Source organism: Pleurodeles waltl, chromosome 3_1 (genome assembly GCF_031143425.1).
Source record: "Pleurodeles waltl isolate 20211129_DDA chromosome 3_1, aPleWal1.hap1.20221129, whole genome shotgun sequence".
Lineage (NCBI taxonomy): Eukaryota > Metazoa > Chordata > Amphibia > Caudata > Salamandridae > Pleurodeles > Pleurodeles waltl.
This window is the reverse complement of record NC_090440.1, coordinates 518,641,377-518,664,465: the sequence shown is the minus strand read 5'-3', so window position 1 is coordinate 518,664,465 and position 23,089 is coordinate 518,641,377. Positions and strand designations below refer to the sequence as shown.

General features: G+C 44.3%; 1 protein-coding gene across 2 annotated transcripts in view; it reads left to right on the top strand.

The window, feature by feature from the left end:
* Nucleotides 1-23,089, top strand: part of ADAMTS17 (ADAM metallopeptidase with thrombospondin type 1 motif 17) — a 1,096,962-nt gene that overhangs the window by 361,155 nt on the left and 712,718 nt on the right. For both annotated transcript variants that reach the window (XM_069222781.1, XM_069222782.1), the window contains exon 8: nucleotides 7,827-7,932. In XM_069222781.1, the coding sequence (XP_069078882.1) occupies nucleotides 7,827-7,932 (106 nt within the window). The remainder of the gene's footprint in view (nucleotides 1-7,826; nucleotides 7,933-23,089) is intronic.

Genomic DNA, 23,089 nt, shown 5'->3' with positions numbered 1-23,089 from the left:
CATCACTATTCCTTCACTCTGAGTGAGGCTGATACCAACTGCTGCTACGGCGCGCAAACACCCTGGCAGTGCTGCTGCGACCGGATCCAAAGTAGCTGAAAAATATGCTACTGGTCTGTTTACGCCACCATGGGCTTGTGTCAAGACAGACAAGGAACATGCATCACGTTCATGACAAAACAATGTGAAAGGCTTTGTGTAGTCAGGCATACCTAAAGCTGGAGCCCTGCACATGCATTCTTTCAATTCAATAAAAGCATCCATCTCTTCTCCTTTCAGTTCAATTTCATCCAATGCATCCTTCTGGGTCAGTTTCAGTAAAGGTTTTGCTAATGTTGAGAAGTTGGGAATCCATTGGCGACAGTAGCTCACCATTCCCAAAAACCTCCTCACCTCCCTCCTCGTCTTTGGGGGACTCATTTGAAGTACCCTTGTTATTCTTTCCTTCATAATTTTTCGTGACCCTTTCTCTATTTGGTGACCCAAATATTTCACTTTCTTCTGGCAGAATTGTAATTTCAAAGGAGACACCTTGTGTCCATTCCTTCCCAAATGGTTCAATAGGGCAATGGTGTCGGCTGTGCAGTCACTTTCTGTCTTGGATGCAATCAGTAAGTCATCAATGTACTGTACTAGGGTTGACTCGAATGGCAATTCTAACGCTTCCAAGTCTTTCTTTAGAATCTGATTGAAAATTGACGGTGACTCCGAAAACCCTTGAGGAATTCGACACCAACTGTAGACTCTGTCTAAAAATTTGAAACAAAAGAGAAATTGGCTGTCCTCATGAAGAGGCACCGAAAAGAATGCTTGTGACAAGTCGATGACTGAGAACCACTCGGCATCGCAAGGGACTTGAAACATTATCACAGCTGGATTTGGTACTACAGGGAAACATTTTATTATTATGTCATTTATTTTCCTCAAGTCCTGCACAATTCGGACCTTTCCACTTGGCTTTATTAGTCCCATGATTGGTGAATTACATGGACTGCTTAACACTTCTTTCAGTACTCCCTGTTTTACAAACTCATCAATGAGTTGGGCGACTTTCATGAGGGTGTCTTGTGCCATATGGTACTGTGGGGTCTGGGGAAAGGTTACATTGGGTTTTACAGTCACTTTCACTGGTTCCACTCCTTTCACCAATCCCACCTCCTTTCCTGTCATATCCCACACTTCTTTTCCGACTGTTTCTTGTAACTCAGCAGGAATATCTGCTTCAGTGATCATTGGGTAAAGGGTAATCAGGGGATATTCTTCATCGGCAGTTTCTACTTCGTCCCCTTCTACACTGTCCTCTTCTTCCCCATCACTGCTCGTCTGAATTTTAATTCCATCGTTTGAACACATAATCGAACATCCCAATTTGCACAATAGGTCTCTCCCTAACAGTGATATCGGGCTTGAGTCACATACCACAAAATTATGTGTCCCTTGATAGTTACCAATTCTGACTTGTCCTGGATCTGTGATTGGGTTCGTCAGGTACCTGTTTGCTACTCCCACTACTTGAACTGTTCTCCCTGAAAGTGGCAAATTTGGCACTTCAATGCTCCTAACAGTGGAACGTGTAGCTCCTGTGTCAACCAAGAATGAAACGCGATGACCCATAACTCTTCCCTCCACATACGGACCCTTTTGATCAACTTCCAAAGATGCTGCAAGCACACAATTTCCCTCCTCATCTGAACTTTCACTCTCCCATGCATTGTTTATTCCATTCTCGCTGTGTAATGGGAATTGGTGTACTGTGTCATTTTGACTCATTCCCTGACCCGTGACCTGTTGAGGAAGCATTGCTTGCTGCTGATTCATTGGTGCTAAGGGTATTTGCATTTGCTGATTAGGTACCATAGGAAACTGCTGTTGCATTGGCTGCAATTGTGTCATTTGCAGACGAGGCATTTGCACCTGTTGCGGTTGCATGGGTTGTAAACCCTGCATCTGGTTTATATTGTTTTGAAAATTTGGGTTCGGACCTCTCAGTTTTGGTCCTCTCATAGTCTGAAATGCATTGACATCATTGTTTTGCTGACCTACACCTTCCTGCACCATCATTGGGCACTCCCGTTTCCAATGCCCGACAATTCCGCACGTGTGACATGGCATCACCTTCTTCATTGCCTGTATACCATTTGGAATCATAGCAGTATTCAAATCAGGACCATTATTCACAAAACCTCCTCGGCCTCTGCCTCTCATCTGCGGCTGAAACATAGCATTTCCCTGCTGCTGCTGCTGCGGCATCTGTTGTTGAAAACCTTGCAAACCTTGTAAACCTGTCTGAGCTGCTCTGAGCTGCATCACCATCACCTTTTCTTTCAATCTTTTCTGTTTGGTCTCAATCTCATCACTGCAGTATTTCGCATAATTCAACACTTCATCAATCGACTTTGACTGCCAACAAATCAAATGCGATTTAATCATCTGGCTAATTTCGGGTCTCAGCCCTTCCACAAACCTGAACACAAAATGGAGCATGTCCTTTGGCTCAATCGTTTCCGTGCCACTGTAATTTTTAAACGCTTTCAACAACCTCTCATAATACGCGTGTATAGATTCTTTAACCTCTTGAGCGGTCCTGTCAATCCTTTGCCAATCCACATTTTTCGACGCAACCTTGGTTTTCAAGTGCTCGATCACCTTGTGGTACAAACTCATTACCGTAGGTGATGGCGCACCTGTGTCCCTATCTCTCTCTGGTTCACTCGTCGGCCAACCTACAGCCCTTTTACAATCTTCCCACAAATCTGCCGGAACCACAATTTCAAATAAAGTATTCAGGTCTTCCCAGAGACACTTCACAAGTTTCACAAATCTATCCGTTTGTTGATACCACTCAATCGGCTTCTCTCTCAATTTGGGAAAGTCATCCATAAAGGATTGAATATCGCACCTGTGCCATGGTACATGTACAAGTTTTCCCCCTGCCGTCTCTCTCATTGGTAACATGGTTATCAGATCGTCATTCTGTTGTTTTTTCTCATTCCGCTCTAGAGTATTTTCTTTCTTTTTGTCCTTTTTCTTAACCCATCTACTTTCCCACTTGTCTAAACATCTCCAGACCTGTGCACTCTGCAGTATCTCCTTAAGGTGTGTTTTCATCCCTGCGGATCTCATGTGTTCAAAATCTTTTGTCTCAAAATCTAACCTGTAACTTCTGCTCAGGTGTTTAGTCTTACTTATATGGATCTCGTTTCTGTCTGCAATTTCTTGTAACTTCTTATGTATGTTGCTCACTTCTCTTGTAATCCTAGGGCACATGTATCTTAGTTCTTCCTCTGTGTATGATTCTAATCTGTTCAAACCCATTGTTCCCTCAACCAGTTCATCTGCCTCCATGCCCAACCTTATTTTATTCAGGTATTCTTCTCCCTTCCCGCTTGATGTACTCTGTGGGGAATTCAGGCTGTTGAACCATTGTGTTAACTGTTGTGCGTTCAGTCCCATCAGTGTAGCAGTTACATCAACTGCCATTGACGGTTTCTGTAATGTTTCGGTCTGTGAGGTTAACGGTACTAATAGTGGTGGATGTGACCTTACCACGGTTGACGGAGCGCAAATTGGAATTGGACTAAATTCCGACAAGGACCCAGATCCATTTGGCAGTGCCGCTATCGGAGTTGTCTCTGGAGTGGTTTCTATGCATCTTCTCCCTGTCCCATTCTGTATCATTAACCCTTGGTCGCTTGTGCTTGAATTTGCCTGTATGTACAGTGGTACTGGTGGACCTACAGTGATAGGTAGAGATATTGCATCTGGATTCTGTCTGTTCCCCGAATTCTGTGGCATGTTAATCCCCACATTGTGGTTCATCATCGCTGGCATACCTAACTGGCTTTCTACTACTTGCACTTCTTGTGTCTGCTTTTGGGGCATCGAGAACTGTGTTGATTCAGCTTGAATCAATGTCGGTCTCTGACAGTTTTGTCCTCCCTGTGCCATCGAATCAGAAGTCATTCCCATATTATGCTCATCGCAACAGTGCCTTTGAACCTGTGGCTGATAGTTATCAGCAGGATTCAATGTTGGCACGTCTGGGTACATTCTCTGAATCCGTGGTATTCGTGGTGAGAAAGGCATGTCGGAGCTGCTCGGCCTCTGAGATATTCTCAAATTTGGTGTTACATTACCCTGAATTGGTTCTGGAGGGGCAGTACTAATGCTTGAGCCTTTTTCGCTTTCCACATATGGTGGTGGGCGATCATTCAGCAATTGTATAATGAACTCCTCATCATCTGACTCGTCTCCCCTTTTCGAGTTTCTATTGCTCTCTCTCTCTCTGGACTGACTCCTGTTTGTCTTATAGGTGGCTTTCCTTCCTTCCGTCTCCGCTTCCTCGGTAACCGCTGGAAACAATTTAATCCCCTGCAATACGTCTGATCTCCAAACCTTTTGTGTGCTGTCCCATCTAGCATCCGCTAGTGTCTTTTCTACTTTTCTTATTCTTGTCTCAAATTTCTTTTGTTTTTGGTTTCTAGCTATTAGCTCCCAAATTGCTAGTGCCTCAAACTGTGCTGGTCTTGGAGGTACTTTCATGTCGTATAGCGCAAATCTCAGATTTTCTAAAACTCTTAGATTAAACGATCCATGGATAGGGAACGCTACACTTCCATGTTTCTCTGTTAATTTGCACCATTGTTTTAACCATAGACATGGCGCTACACCCTTTTCTTCAATGACGATGTAAGCTGGTGTACCCTCAGGCGGTGTTTCTACTCCTACATTTGCTTTAATATAAACATCTCCCCTCATGGCACTCTTAAATGCTTTGAAAAATTTAATCTTTCCGTCTTTTGTTTTTCTAAAATATGTAATCAATAAGCGACTTTAATTCCCGGAATACTCTTCGCTTGCCTTTCCCCTTCCAATTGCGCTTCACGGACTGCGTCCAATCCGTGCGCGACCCTTCTTACTAACCGACCTATCCCAGCGCGGCTCCTAGTGACGTCACACTCACAACTGCGGCTGACAAAGTCCCGCGGCTTGTCCTCTTTTCATTCGGCTTCACTCATAAACTAATTGCTGCAATATAACGCAAGCACTTAACCAAAAGAATAAAACAGATCTGTCGGTTTACTACAGGAAAGGTAATACAGTCGCTTCAGAAACCTTAGGGATTTTTCACTAGCCTCAGCAGTTATTCCATCTTTCTCGGTTTCCCACTTTCGCAAGCAAAATTTGACCCGCAAACTTTACTCTCAACTGATCAATGAACTATTCTAGTGCACTTTAGAATTCGTCAAATCTCAAAGTCGAAGTTTTCTTTCACTCTGCAACATTCATACCGACTTGTTGACCACGCCCGATCAACCTATTAAACCTGACCAGATCACAACATCAAACAAGTGTCACATACACTTTTCAACATACTCCGGAGTCTCTTGACCTCGCAGGGCCCGTTTCAACATCAACAACCACGTGGACAATTTTTCTGCTCAAAGCGCTACACACACATGAAGTTCGACGACTTCCCTACTCTCACACCTTTGGAGTAACGCTCCTCTAATATCTTTTAACCCCTCAAATCCTCACAAACTTCTCAATTAGTCTGCGGCAATAAGCTGTGCAAGCGCAAAACCCTAACTTCACTCATACCGTCACTAGAAACGCTGAGACCATTCTCATACCTCCATGTTCCTCATTCGCAAGCTCCGAGATTCCGGGAAAGTCATTGGGGACTTATGGCATCATCATCTCTCCAACTTGTTTTATCAAAGAAAATTCTAACTTAACTCTGTCTATTGTTCGGATGGGGTCCCAAAGGGCTAAACCATCCTCTGCTACCATCTACTGATAACGCGTCCAGCCCTTATAAATTACCTGTACCTGGACACGTTGGAGGTCGGTGAATCTTTTAACCGAGTTGGGCTCGCCTCATCCTAAAATAGTCGAGTCACTCAGATCAATAATCAATAACTACTATAATCGGTAATCAATACTCAATTAATAGATCAATATAGCACATCAGAAATCAATAACAGTTGGTATTTCGGCGCACCATGACCTTTCAGTCATGAATAACCACACCAGTTTATTAAAAGTTAGTGAATTTATTTCCCTATATTAACAAAGCTAGCACGATGTATATATGTCTCAAAACCAATTGATATATGTATATGAACATTACTAGCTGTCCATAACGGCGGAAGAAACGCAATCTACGTAAAATCTGGATAATGATACACTCTGTTATAGCAATGCAAATCACCAATATGACTAACTGTATTGGACTAATTGCATACATTCGGTCAGCATAACAAGATTTCAATTTAGCATGGTACATTGAATGAATACCTCGACTAACCTCTAATTAGCATCGGCATGTGGGACTTCATGCAAAACGAATTTAGTCAACACAAATTTGGAAAACTTCTAGCTAGGGCTCTATCAAAATTAGCAGTTGGTACCTAAAAGGAAAAAAAACACAATGCATAATACATTTATCCTTTCATATTTACCAAATACAATCAGCATTCAAGAAAAGTCTTCGTCCTTCAGGTACCGGTTGATCAGCATGGGGCAAATTTCAAAGGGGCATAGTTAAGGGCAAACTTCCTTGCAGCGGCAAGGAGAATATGGCAAAGTTACTGCATGGGCAAGACAGGGGCAAATCAAAGTTAAAGTCTCTAGGGTGAGAATTCTTAAAGTCTCTTTCTCTCAGATAGAGAAAAGGGCATCAGGGTGTCGTCCAAAATGGAGTCTGGCATCAGGCTTCAAACTGGCATCGAGGAAAATGGCTGACTTCTCTTTGTCCGGTGGGTTTAAGTAAGAAACATTCCAAATTCTGCAGGGTCTTCCATTGGAGGGTTCATAGGTTGGCTTCAAATTGTCCAATCAAAGATTGTCTTTTACTAGTGCTCATTTATGCATACACTGTCCTTGGAGCCTTGGAACACAAATTGTATCATGGTTTGCCAATTATTTTACTATCTGTACCTTCATTGTCCGCACCTGCAGAGACTGACCTTGTATCAAAGGGGATGAAACCGGCCTAGCACGAAACCTTGTACCAGCCAACTCTACTGGAAAAATACAACTTCAAGCAAGAATATATGTTTCATTAGTTCAAGGAAAAATCACGCAGTTAGAATTTGAAACCAGGCAACTAGGCCAAAGCCTGTACTAAATTTAAGCTAAGCAAAACAGTTTTCAAACAAGAAATCATGGCATACATTTGCGATTATGACGGATTACTACATTTCCAATACTTCATGATTAATAAAGCTTGTTTACAAATTATGGCGAACTACCCCGAGGGCACAATTTCCTTCGTACATTATTTTCTTTACTAAAATCACACTACATTACATGTTTTGATTATACGATATGTATGAATATATGTCGGACCTTCTTTTTCTGCGTCATCAGGTGTTCACAAACATAAGGCAAATCACACATTTTCCGGGGTCTATTAATGTTTAATTCCACGTAATTGTGGTAGAGAATTGCAAAGTAGTAATACTCTTTACACCTTAAAGGAGTACGTCTGTGAATTCCTGAGGCATACACGAATACATTTTTGTCTATAGTCCTGTATACAGCTGAAAATGCTTTCCTGAATCGGGCCCATATTTTTGCAGTTCCCAGCAGCTTTGGCACAGGTTGGTTGCTTTGACCCCTGTTTGGCTTTGGTCACTTTCAGACTGTATCAAAATGGGCAGATAAAAAAAGGTGCAAGTTAACACATTTTGAGGCAATGCTGCAAGGGTAATGGGCCGACTCTGTGTTTTTTTTACTTTTACCGTAGCTCTTCTTAAAAATGATTATTGGCAAAGCACTATACTATGTAATAATGCTCCCTCTCTCTTGTTTCTTGCTAGGAATTGCCTACCTTGGTGGCGTGTGCAGTGCAAAAAGGAAGTGTGTCCTTGCGGAAGATAACGGTTTGAATCTGGCCTTTACCATTGCCCATGAACTTGGTCATAAGTAAGTGGTGCAATTTCCTTTGTTTGAGAATCCTTGAGCGGGTCAGAGAGTGAGCTCCTGCCTTAAAGCAGTGTATTTGACTACAGCAAAATATATTTGAAGATCCTAATTACGAGCAGAGTTTTTGTCTCTCTCTTTTAAGGGTCCCAATTTCATGTATAGATATATAATATATTTCATGAGTTGCCTACTAAGTATTTTTAAGTTATATGTTTCTTTTGCAGCAGTTAGCATTACTTACTTTTTCTTTTGAACCCAAGAAAAAATAGTTGTTAACAGTAATGAAAATATTGGACTATAAACTTTGACTGCCTTTAGTAAAAAAGAAGAGAGAAATATTTGATGTGGTTAAGAATGCAGTATTTCAGATACTTAAAACACTCACTTTGATTCCAGATATCATATGTTGTTGTAGTAAATTATAAGTTGTTTATTGCAGTGTTTTTGTTTTTTTAAGTGTTAGTTTTTATCTCATTTCAACTGTAATTTCAATCTTTGTTTTTTTCATGGAATTTGTATTTTAATGTAAGCTAAGATTGTATTACCATACCCAACTATAGCATCAATTTAACCTTTTCATTTTTCAGTGAATTCAGTTTTTTTGCTATATCTAAACTTGAGCATACACCCAACTTCTTCGGACAAACTGCATCCAATATCCCTGATAAATAGGTCCTTTGGCCATGCAGAGCACGGGGTTGACTCCATGGCCTAGTGTTAGTTTACAACCTGCTCCCAACCCCGTCGTAGCCGCCCAACCCCCTGCTGCGTTGAGCCTAATGGGGCTTAGCTGTCGGGTCTGGCCATTGGCCCTGCCCTGCATCCTACCTGGGTATGGACAGCCAAACACCACACTGCACACGGCCTCCAGCTCAGCTCTGCTCCCAACTCGCCTCTGGGCATTAAGCAATATGGGACCACAGCACACAGAAGTAAAACATGATCAAGTGACATGAATTAGTATCTAAGGTAAGCTGATGAAGTTGAAGAAAAAACGCGTAGGTATCCCAAATTCATTGAAGGAAGTTTCTTTAATTGAAGACACAGTTTGCTTCATTCAGAAAAAACTTTCACCAAACACAGCCAACACGTGTTTCGTCACACAGGTGACTTTTTCAAGGCTGCAAAACAGACATATGAAATACTCGTGTATCATTTTACTCATAACTGAACACTGTATCGGCAATATCAATCAATAAGATACAAAGTAACAAACACAGAGTAAAGTTACATAGCCAGAAATGCACAACCCAAGTGAGTAGAAAAGGGAAAGGTAGTGTGGACATGGCAAATCAAATTTGCCATGTGCACACTACCTTTCCCTTTGATCGTGTTTTACTTCTGTGTGCTGTGGTCCCATATTGCTTATTGTATATTGTGTATTTCTATACACATTTTTGTGTCTCTAGGGTAGTAACCTGACCACTGGCACAGCTTTGACCTTGTTGACGTTTGTGGCTCATACCTAATGTGTATACTCCCTGGAGGTGCGGCACCTTTCACCCTTACTACCCCTTGATTCCCGCCTCTGGGCATCCCTGCTTTGTTTGGTCTTAAGCCAGGCTTAGCAGTGGGCTGGCCAAGGGCATGCCCTTTACCCAACCCTCCAGTCAGTGTCCACCTGCTGGCTACACATGACCTTCAGCTGTGTATAGTGGGGGTTGGCCACAAGACCAGGTAGTGCGCCCAACGTATTACATATCTCTAAACCACTGCTGAACACAGCCTTTGGCCATGCTCAACGGGGGATAGCCTGAGGGCCTGCTTCCAAGCTCTGTGCCCAACCTTGTCATCAGTGTCCAACCTCCTCAGTGCAGGGCCTTTGGCTGTGCAATACGGCGTTTGACTTCGGGACCTGGCCGTTGGTGAGGCCCTATGCCCTTTAACCCCCTCTCCCCCCCACATGTATCCTACCCCTGCTGTGCACATCGATCAGCCGTGTTTGCCCAACCCACATTCTCTTCTATTCTTAATTTTTTACAGATGCTGCAGTACTCCTGCGGTACCCATCATGCAAGCTTCTGCTCCATGGTACCACTGTACTATGCAAGCTTCCTCAAGGAAGCTTGCACTGCACTGCTGTACCAACGGGTGGATAAGGAAGAGGTTGCATGGTACTCTGGTACCATGGAGACAGATGCATGAACATCAGCTCTTGCAGGAGTACTGCAGTACCTCACAGGAGGGCTGTACTGGGTCTCGCAAGAACACTGCTGTACTCACAGTCCAAAATAAGTTATTTTATTTTTATCTCTGAGTAGGTCCCTTTTGGTCCCCCTCACAAATGCCTAGAGGTCAGGGTGTCCCTACACAGGACAAGGGGGCCAAGCCATGGCAGCTAGAACATGTTGTTTGCAGTTGCGTCCAGCCAATTAGATACCTCACTATCACAGTCTCAGCACCGGAACTGTAGTATCGAAAGGGCCAGTGGGAGAAGAACAAGGGGACCAAGTCCAGTCATGGCAGCTGGAACATTTTGTTCACAGCTGCAGTCAACCAGTCAGATTCCTCAATATCACAATACCGGCACTGATGCCGTGCTACCAAAAAGGCCAGCAGGAGAAAAAGCTTCCTCAGCAAAGAGGCCTATTTTTACATTTTTTTGATATTGTAGGACCAATCATCCAGATATCCTACCATTTTCTGAGGGTTAACCCTTTAATGTCAATCAGAGCCTCTTTTAAAATGCAAATTCCTCGAAAAGGACTGAATGGTTTACACTAAATCATAAAAAGCATGTTTTTTTGTCAAACTTGTAATTCCTTTCAGCGTATTTTCTGTATCAGAGAGCTACATTCCCTGTGGGAATTAACATGGGAACTCAATGTTTTCATGCCCAACACCCCCTCCCCCACACACAGATCAGTGTGACACTTCTTATTGAAGGAGCAACCTGAGGTGGATTAACTTTTTTGTAAAGTGTTGAGCAAATTTGTCAAATGGCACCAAAGTTATTAAAGAAACAAGAAGAGCGCTGATCAAAGCATTGCATGAATTTTAAAAATACCTGGCAGTGGCTATTTTCTGGTTTTAGTTCTAGCCACAATTTTTCAACATATTTACATCAGATATGGCTAAGAGTGAATTGATTACAAAAGTTGTTTGAAAATTCGATGTTAAGATATGATAGCCTTGAGAAACAGTTGGAACATGGATGTGGTACAAATTGCATGTGACTGGAAAATCCAAAGACCATCCTTAGACCATATACATCATGGTCTATGAGGAGAACCACTCTCTCTTCAGTGTGTGCCTACAGTTGTTCCTTCTGGGCCATAACCCAGCAGTAAGTCTTCAGATATTGATCCATCACCGAGACAATATTTCTACAAAAGGAATATGGTGAGAATTTTTCTGAAGTACAGAGGAGTGGGGTTTGTTAAAAAAAAATCCAGTTTGGAAGGTCATGAGTCCCATTTGCAGGATGACTGTTTTGAGGTGTGTTACTACCTGATTATTTTCATGTGTAGGCATGGCAGGCCTTTGCTTCATGCATCAATCACAGGACTTTTTGCAAACAATTTCAATGTTCTGGCAGGCTGCTTTGTGGATTATGCAAACTGTTTTGAAGGTGATGGAAGAATCCATAGGAAATCAGGGGTCCAGTAGTAAGGCACACAAGCTTCTTGGTGAACATCTTTGAGTGGAATAGATCTGCTTTCTATACAGATAGTCAATACTGAGGTACTGTATAGTAATTTGGAGAGAGTTACAACCTATTTACCTTTACAGCGATCATTCTTCATGATTTACTGGTACTGTGCATCTCTCATGATATTCTGAGTCTGTCATCAAGGTGTAACTCAGAAGTGAACATGAACCAATAGATATTTCATTAGAAACTAGGCTTGTGATTATCCATAATCTTGCAGGTGCTGGAGCATTTTCATCCGTCGCAGGAATCAATGCTCAACAAGGTCAACAGATCTTTGGACCTTGCATAGAATGTGATAGAACCATACAACAAAATTTCAGTACAAACCAGTACAAGTACACAGTATGACCAATGTGGCCATACAAGGAAAACTCCAGTTAGGAATTAAGGAGTTTATTACAAACTTAAGTCATGTAAACAATTTGCAAGACAAAGCTATAGAGATACAGACTTACCAAGGATTGACCAAGGTGATGAAACAAGTTCAGGTGAATTAAAATTAAGAGAACTAGGCACTTAACAGAGACAATGCAAAACATCAATAAGATGATTTGATGCACAGAAAACAAATGTTGCTCATTTTTTATAAGCATTAAGGCAGTTCAAATCATCAAAGGTCAGTTTAGCTGGGCACAGGGAAACCCTACAGTTAGCCAGTCAGGGGAAAACGTGTGGGGGCTGAACACATGCTGGCAAAAGACAGAAAGGAGAAAAAAGAATTTGGAAAAAGGTTGTAAGGAAATGCCTCCTTGGCATGGTTACCCTCTAACTTTTTGCCTTTGCTGATGCTAAGTTTTGATTGAAAGTGTGCTGGGACCCTGCTAACCAGATCCCAGCACCAGTGTTCTTTCCCTAAACTGTACCTTTGTCTCCACAATTGGCACAACCCTGGCACTCAGGTAAGTCCATTGTAACTGGTACCCCTGCTACCAAGGGCCCTGATGCCAGGGAAGGTCTCTAAGGGCTGCAGCATGTCTTATGCCACCCTGGGGACCCCTCACTCAGCACATGCACACTGCCTCACAGCTTGTGTGTGCTGGTGGGGAGAAAATGACTAAGTCGACATGGCACTCCCCTCAGAGTGTCATGCCAACCTCACACTGCCTGTGGCATAGGTAAGTCACCCCTCTAGCAGGCCTTACAGCCCTAAGGCAGGGTGCACTATGCCACAGGTGAGGGCATATGTGAATGAGCACTATTCCCCTACAGTGTCTAAGCAAAACCTTAGACATTGTAAGTGCAGAGTAGCCATAAGAGTATATGGTCTGGGAGTCTGTCAAACACGAACTCCACAGTTCCATAATGGCTACACTGAAATCTGGGAAGTTTGGTATCAAACTTTTCAGCATAATAAATGCACACTAATGCCAGTGTGCAATTTATTGTAACATACACCCAGAGGGCATCTTAGAGATGCCCCCAGAATACCAATCCTACTTCTAGTGTAGGCTGACCAGTTTCTGCCAGCCTGCCACCCACCAGACATGTTGCTGGCCACATGGGGAGAGTGCCTTTGTCCCTCTGTGGCCAGGAACAAAGCCTGTACTGGGTGGTGGTGCTTCTCACCTCCCCCTGCAGGAACTGTAACACCTGGCGGTGAGCCTCAAAGGCTCACCCCTTTTGTTATAGCGCCCCTGGACATCCCAGCTAGTGGAGATACCCGCCCCTCCGGCCACTGCCCCCACTTTTGGCGGCAAGGCTGGAGGAGATAATGAGAAAAACAAGGAGGAGTCACCCACCAGTCAGGACAGCCCCTAAGGTGTCCTGAGCTGAGGTGACCCCTACCTTTAGAAATCCTCCATCTTGAGTTTGGAGGATTCCCCCAATAGGATTAGGGATGTGCCCCCCTCCCCACAGGGAGGAGGCACAAAGAGGGTGTAGCCACCCTCAAGGACAGTAACCATTGGCTACTGCCCTCCCAGACCTAAACACACCCCTAAATTCAGTATTTAGGGGCTCCCCAGATCCCAGGAAATCAGATTCCTGCAACCTGAAGAAAGAAGGACTGCTGACCTACAAGCCTGCAGAGAAGGAAGAAGACGACAACTGCTTTGGCCCCAGCCCTACCGACCTGTCTCCAACTTCGAAAACCTGCAACCAGCGACGCATCCGACAGGGACCAGCGACCTCTGAAGCCTCAGAGGACTGCCCTGGACTAAAGGACCAAGAAACTCCTGTGAACAGCGGCCCTGTTAAAAAGAAAAGCTACTTTGCAGCAAAGAAGCAACTTTCCAAGACTGCACGTTTTCCCGCCGGACTTCTCACTCTGCACCTGACGCCCCCGGCTCGAGATTCAGAGAGCCAACACCTCAGGGAGGACTCCCCGGCGACTGCGAGCCGGTGAGTAACCAGAGATGACCCCCCTGAGCCTCCACAGCGACGCCTGCAGAGGGAATCCAGAGGCTCCCCCTGACTGCAACTGCCTGTAACAAGGGACCCGACGCCTGGAACCAACACTGCACCTGCAACCCCCAGCACCTGAAGAAACCGAACTTCAGCGCAGGAGTGACCCCCAGGCGACCCTCTGCCTAGCCCAGGTTGTGGCTGTCCCGAGAAGCCCCCCCCTGTGCCTGCCTGCACCGCTAGAGTGACCCCCGGGTCCCTCCATTGTTTCCTATCTAAAACCCAACGCCTGCTTTGCACACTGCACCCGGCCCCCCTGTGCAGCTGAGGGTGTGTTTTGTGTGCCTACTTGTGTCCCCCCCAGTGCTCTACAAAACCCCCATGGTCTGCCCCCCGAGGAGGCAGGTACTTCCCTGCTGGCAGACTGGAACGGAGCACCCCTGTTCTCCATAGGCGTCTATGTGTTTTTGGCACCTCTTTGACCTCTGCACCTGACCGGCCCTGAGCTGCTGGTGTGGTAAATTTGGGGCTGCCTTGAACCCCCAATGGTGGGCTGCCTATGCCCCAGAACTGAGACTTGTAAGTGTTTTACTTACCTCTTAATCTAAGCATTACTTACCTCCCCCAGAAACTGTTGATTTTTGCAGTGTCCACTTTGAAAATAGCTTATTGCCATTTTTACAAAGACTGTATATGATATTGCTTTTATTCAAAGTTCCTAAAGTATCTAATGAAGTACCTTGCATTTAAAGTGTTTAATGTAAATCTTGAACCTGTGGTTCTTAAAATAAACTAAGAAAATTGGCCTGGAGTAAGTCTTTGAGTGTGTGTTCCTCATTTATTGTCTGTTTGTGTACAACAAATTCTTAACACTACCCTCTGATAAGCCTACTGCTCAACCACGCTACCACAAAATAGAGCATTAGAATTATCTACTTTTGCCACTGTCTTACCTCTAAGGGGAACCCTTGGACTCTGTGCACACTATTTCTCACTTTGAAATAGTGTATACAGAGCCAACTTCCTACAAAGGACATCTCTGTAAGTTGGGCAAAAGGTAGGTAAACAGGGAAAGTGCCAGCATGTCAGAAGCTCGATCAAGTGTCTTCTGTAAGGGCTAGGAAGAAAAACTTCAAGTCTCAGCAAGGCATTTCAAAGGGGCAAAGGCACAGAGGAAAATACCTCTCCAAGGGGCTCTGCATTGAGGATATAGGGCAAAAGGGATTTAACTTCACATCTTCAGACAGGACATGCATATTCTGAAATCTGTCTGGATTCTGACCAAAGTCCAGCTGGTCATTGACATATTAAAGTTCAAATGGCAATCTGGTTCATCAGGGCAACAGCTCAATTGGCTTTGAAGGGGCATAATTTAATAGCAATCGATCATACGACTCCAACTTGAAACATCATCAGGTTTTCCTAAATCAGTCATGAGAATAACATTCATCCATGTAATTCCACACAAGATTGAAACAAATGTTTACATTTCTAATCTGCAGTCCAGGATGTTCTACATCCAAGGTCGAAGTCTTACAACTCTCAGTGTAAAGCAATAGGCATCTATTACCAAACTAGTCTTCTCATGGGAAAGTAGTCTGAAAGAAAAGTGCATGTTTAGCAAGATGACAACATTTTCTACACAGTCACAGGGCCTAGCAAGTCTCACTTAGGCACATGCAAGTAAATTAAAACAGCAGATTAATACATTTAAATAACACATTTTAATATGCAAATTATCATTCCTGCATTAATAATTCGTCATTAGCATTCATGTTACAGTAACTTTAAAGGAAAGGCCTGGATGAATTATTCACACCTGACCTGGAACAGCTTGAGAACTCTGTTTTGAAATATTTTGGCAAGCTATGTGATTTAGCACATTTCAGCCAGGGAAAATATAGGGCATCTCCACTTATGTGCAGAGAAAGAAAATAAACGCTCAAGGTCTTGACCGAATGGACTCTGCCTGTTTATTATTTTAGTGAAGATTTTGGCTCCTGCTATTTTCTGGCCTCTTTTTAGTTTATGCGTTCATTGTATATAATTATACCCGGTGACAAACAGGATGACCTTAGGAGGGGTACATAATGGGGCCCTGGCTCTTTAACGTTGTTGTTACAACCCCATGGAAATTGCGATATGCGTTGTTTATTAAAAGCAGATAAAAATGTCAGCTGTGGTGACATGCCAGTGCAGTGTTATACGAAACATGCTGAGCTTTTCCAAGCTGCCCAGGCGTCAGCAGGCAATAGTGGCGGGCTTGCAAGTCCCCATATTAGGATGAATGACATAGTGTGCCATGGGGTTAAAATGAGGACAAGAGATTGAGCCAACTCTTGCGCTGCAAATCGAGCACCTTGAGGCAGCCTGTCCTGCAGAGAGAACTATAACATGACACAACATATGGTGTCTTAAATTTAAATTACAAAGTGCCAAACCCCTTCGTTTCAAGGCGCTCACCTTACTCTCTGGGGTGAAGGGCTCCCCAGAAGTGTTCTAGAGTGTCTGGAAATCAAGAAACCTTTCCATAGTCCAGTGTTTTTCAAAGGCTAGTAGGGTTGGGTAGGAGTCTGTCACCTACTAAGTGAGCCTTGGGTAGGGAACTGATCTGTAGTTATCACTAGCCCCGGCCTTCACTGGGAGGTGCTGGATATTAAACCCTCTATTGTACCTGAATAATACGAACTTGTTGGGGTATATATCGCTTTGAGCTACTGTTTTCACCTACCTAGTCCTGAACACTTTCGTTTACTATTGCCAAATGCACTGTTACTCCTTTCATTGACCTTAGAAAGATTAAAATCTGAGTCATCGGGTTTGCTGTTTGTGGATTGTGAACATATACGTTTAATTTATTTTGTTAAAATAGATTGTTTGTTAAAATAGATTGTTAGTCTTATTATTCTCCTCTGGGCTTTCTATAGGAATGTGAATGCCTCTGCCATCTTGCCTCCTCGCCCTCCTCTATTCTCAAGTTTATCCTTCTACGTCTTGTAGATTAAACAGACTCTGTTCTGGTCCTTTGGCACTTGATTGACTTCCACCTTTCTTTATGCCAGGGGACTCTGACAATAGGTTGGCACGTGCTGTGAGGACAAGAATGTGCTGGATGGGGTCACTTAACTCTCGCAGTGGTGGACAACGGCCATCGCAGCCCCTGTGGTGCGGGGTGGGGGGGGGCGAGCTCCAGGGGGCCCCCTCAGCACAGAACACTGTGCACGGGGTGCAGACCCCTGACTGGGTCCAGGTGGAGAAGGCCCCCTCCAGGTAGTTTTCAGGGGGGGCACCCTCAGGTTTTGTTACGCCACTAACCTCTAGGTCAGTGGATTAACAGAGTTTGCAGCAATCACAGATCAGCACAGTGACGCCCGCTGTCAACAATGGTATTGGGGGAGATTCTCTTTTTTCTGGAGTGGGGAAACTCTTTCCAAGATAGAAGATTCTGGAAAGTGGGAGGCTTTGTTGAAGGTGGGGTTTGATAGTTACATTGCCCAATCCATTAGGACCACCTATAAATGTTTTTCTGTGAACCTTTCCCAAATCAAAATGTGCACTTTTTTCCAGGTCGTGGAGAAGTGTGCTTCCTGCGTAGGAGTGTGCTTCCTGTTTACGAGGTGTTTAAATGCACTACCTACAGTGATGGTTGTCTTAATGCTTCTAGGAGTATCCTATTGGTCTTCTTCTGTCTTCTTGGAAGTACAATTCTGACATCTGTTCCGGAATCTTCTGTTTGTTTCCTGTTGGACTTTACCCTTTGGTTGTTACTTGGCCATTGGGTAGATGGTGTCCTTGCTACTACACCCGTGCTATTTCCATCTGCAACTCTTGGTTGGAATTTTTTTATGCCTCAGGTTTCTTCCTCCATGTAGTGGCTTCTTAACGGGCCACCTTTTAGATTTCTGTTACGTCATTGGCTGGTTAAGTGGCTTCTAAGAGAGGTCACTTTGTTTTCAAACCAGAAACCTAAGATTCATGGAAACACCTTCAAGGTCGGTGCAAAACACTTTATCATTTTGTAGGACAATACATGGGTTTAAGAGTTTAATTTGGACATTTAGACCCATATTTATACTTTTTTAGTCCCACATTTGCGCCGCTTTTTGATGCAAAAATGGTGCAAATTTACAAAATACAATTGTAGTTTGCAAGTTTGCGCATTTTTTCGCTGAAAAAAAATGACGCAAATGCGGCGCTATAAAAGTATTAAAATGGGCCTTAGTTTCTTCCAAAGTGATACCATAAATAAAATGTTTTATGAGTCGGCACGTTACCTCCCTTTTTCTGCATTAAATCGAGAGCGCTGGCAAGAAAGATACATTAATCTTCTTTCAGTAGTCTATTGGGCTATTATTAGTTCTCCCAAAAAACAAAGGCATTACATTTATATTAGAGTGCCACACAGGAGTGCATTTATTTAATAGGAAGTGAAGTGTTGTACCACTCGACCATTTTCTCAGTTTTCACATTCTTGGGCCATGTTTGTTAATGTCTAGCTACGTTCCCTATTAGGACATCTTGAGTGAGAGATGTATGATTTTGAGATGTAGTCTCCAGGGCTTTACAGATTTTGCTCAGCCTAAGCCCCATTAAATTGTATAGTTTGCAGATAATCGTGTGTAAAATCAACGTTCAGTGAAGTTACTTGATAAAAACAATACCAGTGGTCAGGATCCAGTCCGAGGTATGATGGTGAGTGGGATTTGGAGATTTTTTTTAAAGCATAGGTTCTAGTATATTCAGTACTGGCTATCCTAAAACTATACATTAAAAGCACAGAATAACGAACTTCGAGTTTGTACACGCTCAGAATTTGCCTCATTCCTCGGAGGATGGTTTAGCAATAACAATGGAAGAGTTTCAGAATCAGTTATGTTTATGGTCCCTACCAGATGCTAATGTGCTGAATTGCAAAAGCTGCACTTTATAATGGTGCTAACGCGTCCTTTTATGATAATTTATTACACATCAGGACTCGTTTTAGGCCAATGAATCTTTTGACCCAGTTGAGAGACACCTTTGGACAAGATAGCTAATCAATATGTCAATCAATACGTCAATAATGTCAACAATATTTATCACAACAATACATTTCACTTCAGTCAAAGTCATTAATCAATTCAAAACTACTGCCATGACCTTGCAGTCATGAATAACCACACCAGTTTAGTAGAATTGTATGAGTTTTATTCCCTATTTATTACAATTCTAAAAGCAGAAGCGTTAATCTCAAAACCAAGAAACATAATAGCATAGTCACGATATGGCAACTTTGATAGGATTTCATTAAGGCGAGAATCACAAACATCAGAACATAACACGGCGTGAACATAGATCAGTTTAGCAAAGTGTCAATAATGCATCAGTTCAACAAAGCATAGATTCGGTTGTTTGTCTATTTGCGTCAGTTTAGTGAACACCTGTCCTAACCACTGATTAGCATTAGCATGTTGGGCTTCATGCAAAACAATTTAAACCACCAATTTGGAAAACATCTAACTATGGTCTCTGTCAGAAGTAAGCAGTTGGTACCTAGAAAGGAAAAGCAAACAGACATATCACAAATGTATTGTCCTAATTACCCTCCAAGGTTTAGGTCAGCACACAGGTTCAGTCTTCGTCTTCAGGACATCAGTCAAATCGCCATCAGTCAGAACTCAGCTCCGGGGCAAAAAGGGGCACTTCCCTCATAAGGAGGTAAAGTGTAAAATGGGCAATCTAAGGACGAGGATGGTTTTAAGCAAACCAATAAGTCACCAAACAGAGTGACAAAGGGGGTCATTCTGACCCCCGGCGGGCGGCGGGAGCCGCCCGCCTGGAGGGAGCCGCCATATGGCCGCTAGGCCATTCTGGCTTTCCCGCTGGGCTGGCGGGCGACCTCCAGAAGGCCGCCCGCCAGCCTAGCGGGAAACCCCTCCCCACGAGGAAGCCGGCTCCGAATGGAGCCGGCGGAGTGGGTATGTGCGACGGGTGCAGTGGCACCCGTCGCTTATTTCAGTGTCTGCAAAGCAGACACTGAAATACAAAGTGGGGCCCTCTTACGGGGGCCCCTGCAGTGCCCATGCCATTGGCATGGGCACTGCAGGGGCCCCCAGGGGCCCCACAACACCCCATACCGCCATCCTGTTCCTGGCGGGCGACCCGCCAGGAACAGGATGGCGGTATGGGGTGTCAGAATCCCCATGGCGGCGCAGCAAGCTGCGCCGCCATGGAGGATCCTGCAGGACAGCGGAAAACCGGCGGGAGACCGCCGGTTTTCCTGTTCTGACCGCGGCTGAACCGCCGCGGTCAGAATGTCCTGAGGAGCACCGCCAGCCTGTTGGCGGTGCTCCCGCATCCCCGGCCCCAGCGGTCCTTGACCGCCGGGGTCGGAATGACCCCCAAAGTTTCTGGATAAAATCAATAGCATTCCCTAACCCACCTAATTGGTCCCCTGTGTCATGGGTTTTTATCTCTTTTTCGTTGTACATTCCCCTAAAATTCTATTGGACATCTGCTATACCCCACTATCTTTATCCAATGGGAAAACACATTATGTCATTAATCTTTCACCCCATATTATTTTACAAGTCTCTCATTGGTTCTCCTGTTCGATGTCTTCAGAGGTGGCACGTCCGGTATGATTTCATCTTTCTGTAATTCTTTGCACATCTTTTGGTCAGTAGCTCCATTGTCTTCACCGGTTTGAATGACCTTGTACATTACATTAATCTACACTGTTGCGTTTTGTTTTAATAATTTATACAAGCAATGAAGAATGCATGAGAACGGATCTAGCATGGTTACATTCGGCTTCTAGTTTGAAGAAAACAAGAGGTCATGTCCTTTTGCGAGTCAGCACACTGCAAGATAGGAAAAATACATTTAATATGAGAGCCGAGCAGCTAAGCTTCGGCTCATGCTAACCTAAGGCCTACACGGATTTCAGCACAAATTCAATAACACAATGATTAATAATTAGAATAGAACCTATTCAATATAACATTTTATAAACATTTTAATCATCATTATTAGTCCACGTATACATTGACGGCCACTCCCTGTGGTCACATTTCAGGTGCACGTTTAAGCAAAGTTACTATTTTGGTTTCTATGCGGCATTATCACACATTAATTCATAAACATTTCATGTTAATATAGATTATATTAGGTACGCTCTCTCAATGGTTTTTGAATATGGCCTTGACACATCTCCACTGCCCACAGGTTTATGGTTTGTTAATATATAACGTGCTTCAGGTAAAGCAAACAATAAATCCGGGCCTGTGGCTTTGTCAAGCCAAATGTCGTGACCAGCGCAAGGTCTGATTAATTACATTTAAGAATTTCATAGACTTGTACACCATGAGCAATTAGAGTAAACAATTGAATTCAGATGTTCCTGTATGCCGGGTCTTCAATATTTACCAGTTCTCTGCTTTTTTTATTATTATTATTTTTTTTTTAATTAGAGCATGACTTACTGTCTGATTTAATAGTTTTGCTAAGCTGGGGCGCCAGAGAGCCCAAGGCAAGATGGCCGTACATTTGTGCCACTCCGCCGGACTGGACGAATTATCCGATAAATATCCTAACTCAGAGCTGCTGACTACCTCCAAAAAAAGTCGCTATGTGGTGTATATAGAAGTGCTGCGCAGATCCGCCCCAGAGGTCCGTGGCTCGAAAATCATTGCTGAAAAACCAAGCGGCTATCGGCAGAGCCTGCTCGACCATAGGCCGCATGATGGCAGCGCCCAGTGACTGAGTGGGCTGCGCAGAGCTGACTTGGAACAACAGACAATGGCCGCTGTGGACCAAGTGATGCAACATTTTGGGAGCCCGACCCTGGGGCAAAGACTGTGAGCCTGTGAGTCGTGGGCAGACCGGAGTGGACAGGTCTGACCCGGCCAGACGGGCGCAGAGACTTCGGCGGAGTCCGAACGAGATGCAGAGTGCAGGGCCTGCTGGAGACGGCGAGAGTGTACATGCAAGAAGATCGACGGGCTTATCCGACCAACGGGACCGCGGGGTGTAAACCAAAAGGCCAGAAAGGTTCTGAGCTACTGGAGGGAGCCTGCAAGACCCTACACCTGCGGCTGCTAAGGCGGGCAGAGAAGTGTCGAGGCGTAGGCCCAGAGTACCTTCCAACTGCTGGAGCAGTCCAAGAGGTGCCAGGGATGGGACGATGGTGACTCCGCTGGTGGGCGGCCTACAAAAAAAGACAAGGTCAATGCATGGTGGTAGGGGTCACACGCGGGTCCTCGATGGACATGGTGCCGTACAACGGTGCCAGGAGATTGCCTTAAGCGTGAGCCCAAGAGCAGAAAGGCTGGAAGAAGGTTGCAGGGCCTGTCTGCTCTGCAAGGCTGCAAAGAGTGTAGTGGGTGGCCCAGCTGCACCCGTCCTGTTGGTGAGGAGTTGAGTGGCCTGGCAGTCGCCTAAGTGGATTGGATGTAAGACCTGCACCGGCCTGTGGACTGCCCACTATAGGATTATTAACACTGGCTGGCTGGAGTATCCACTGGCAGCCCGAGACTCAACTTAAAAGAAGCTTTGCCGCCTAATGTAATTCTGTGTGGTGCATGGTGTCTGGGCCAAGGACAGGGAACACAGAGCGAAGAAACACGACTGTAACGCTGTCAACAGATGTGGCAAAGGAGGCCATAATGCAGGGTTGAACTGCCCAAACTGGCCCCCTGGTGGCCTCAGACAGGAGCTGGATTCAAGGCATAAAGGGAAAACTCAACACCAACGCTAGCAAAACATTCTGAAAGGACAGTTATCAATTGCCTTTTCTCTGGCAGCATCTATCACAGAGTCTGAAATATGGCGGAGCAAGGGCAGGCTCACCTCACATTTGAATCAAAGAAAACTGCCAGAGTCCGGCCTAATGCTCAGATACCCGGCAACATGAATCAGCAGTCTCAGTCTGTGACCACTCTCGAAATGACACTAGTAGCCATGCAACTAAGTCTAAGCTCACTGGATGGTAACTTTGACTCCTTTAATATTCGACTCGACCATATGGTGGCCACACTGGACAAACAGTCCTCCCACATAACAGATGCGGAGCAATGCAGATCAGATGCGAAATAAAGCTTACAGACAGTCTCCCAAAAATGTCTTCAGATGGAAGAAGTCCTGGTGGTGATTCGCACCAAAAATGAAGACCTCGAGGTG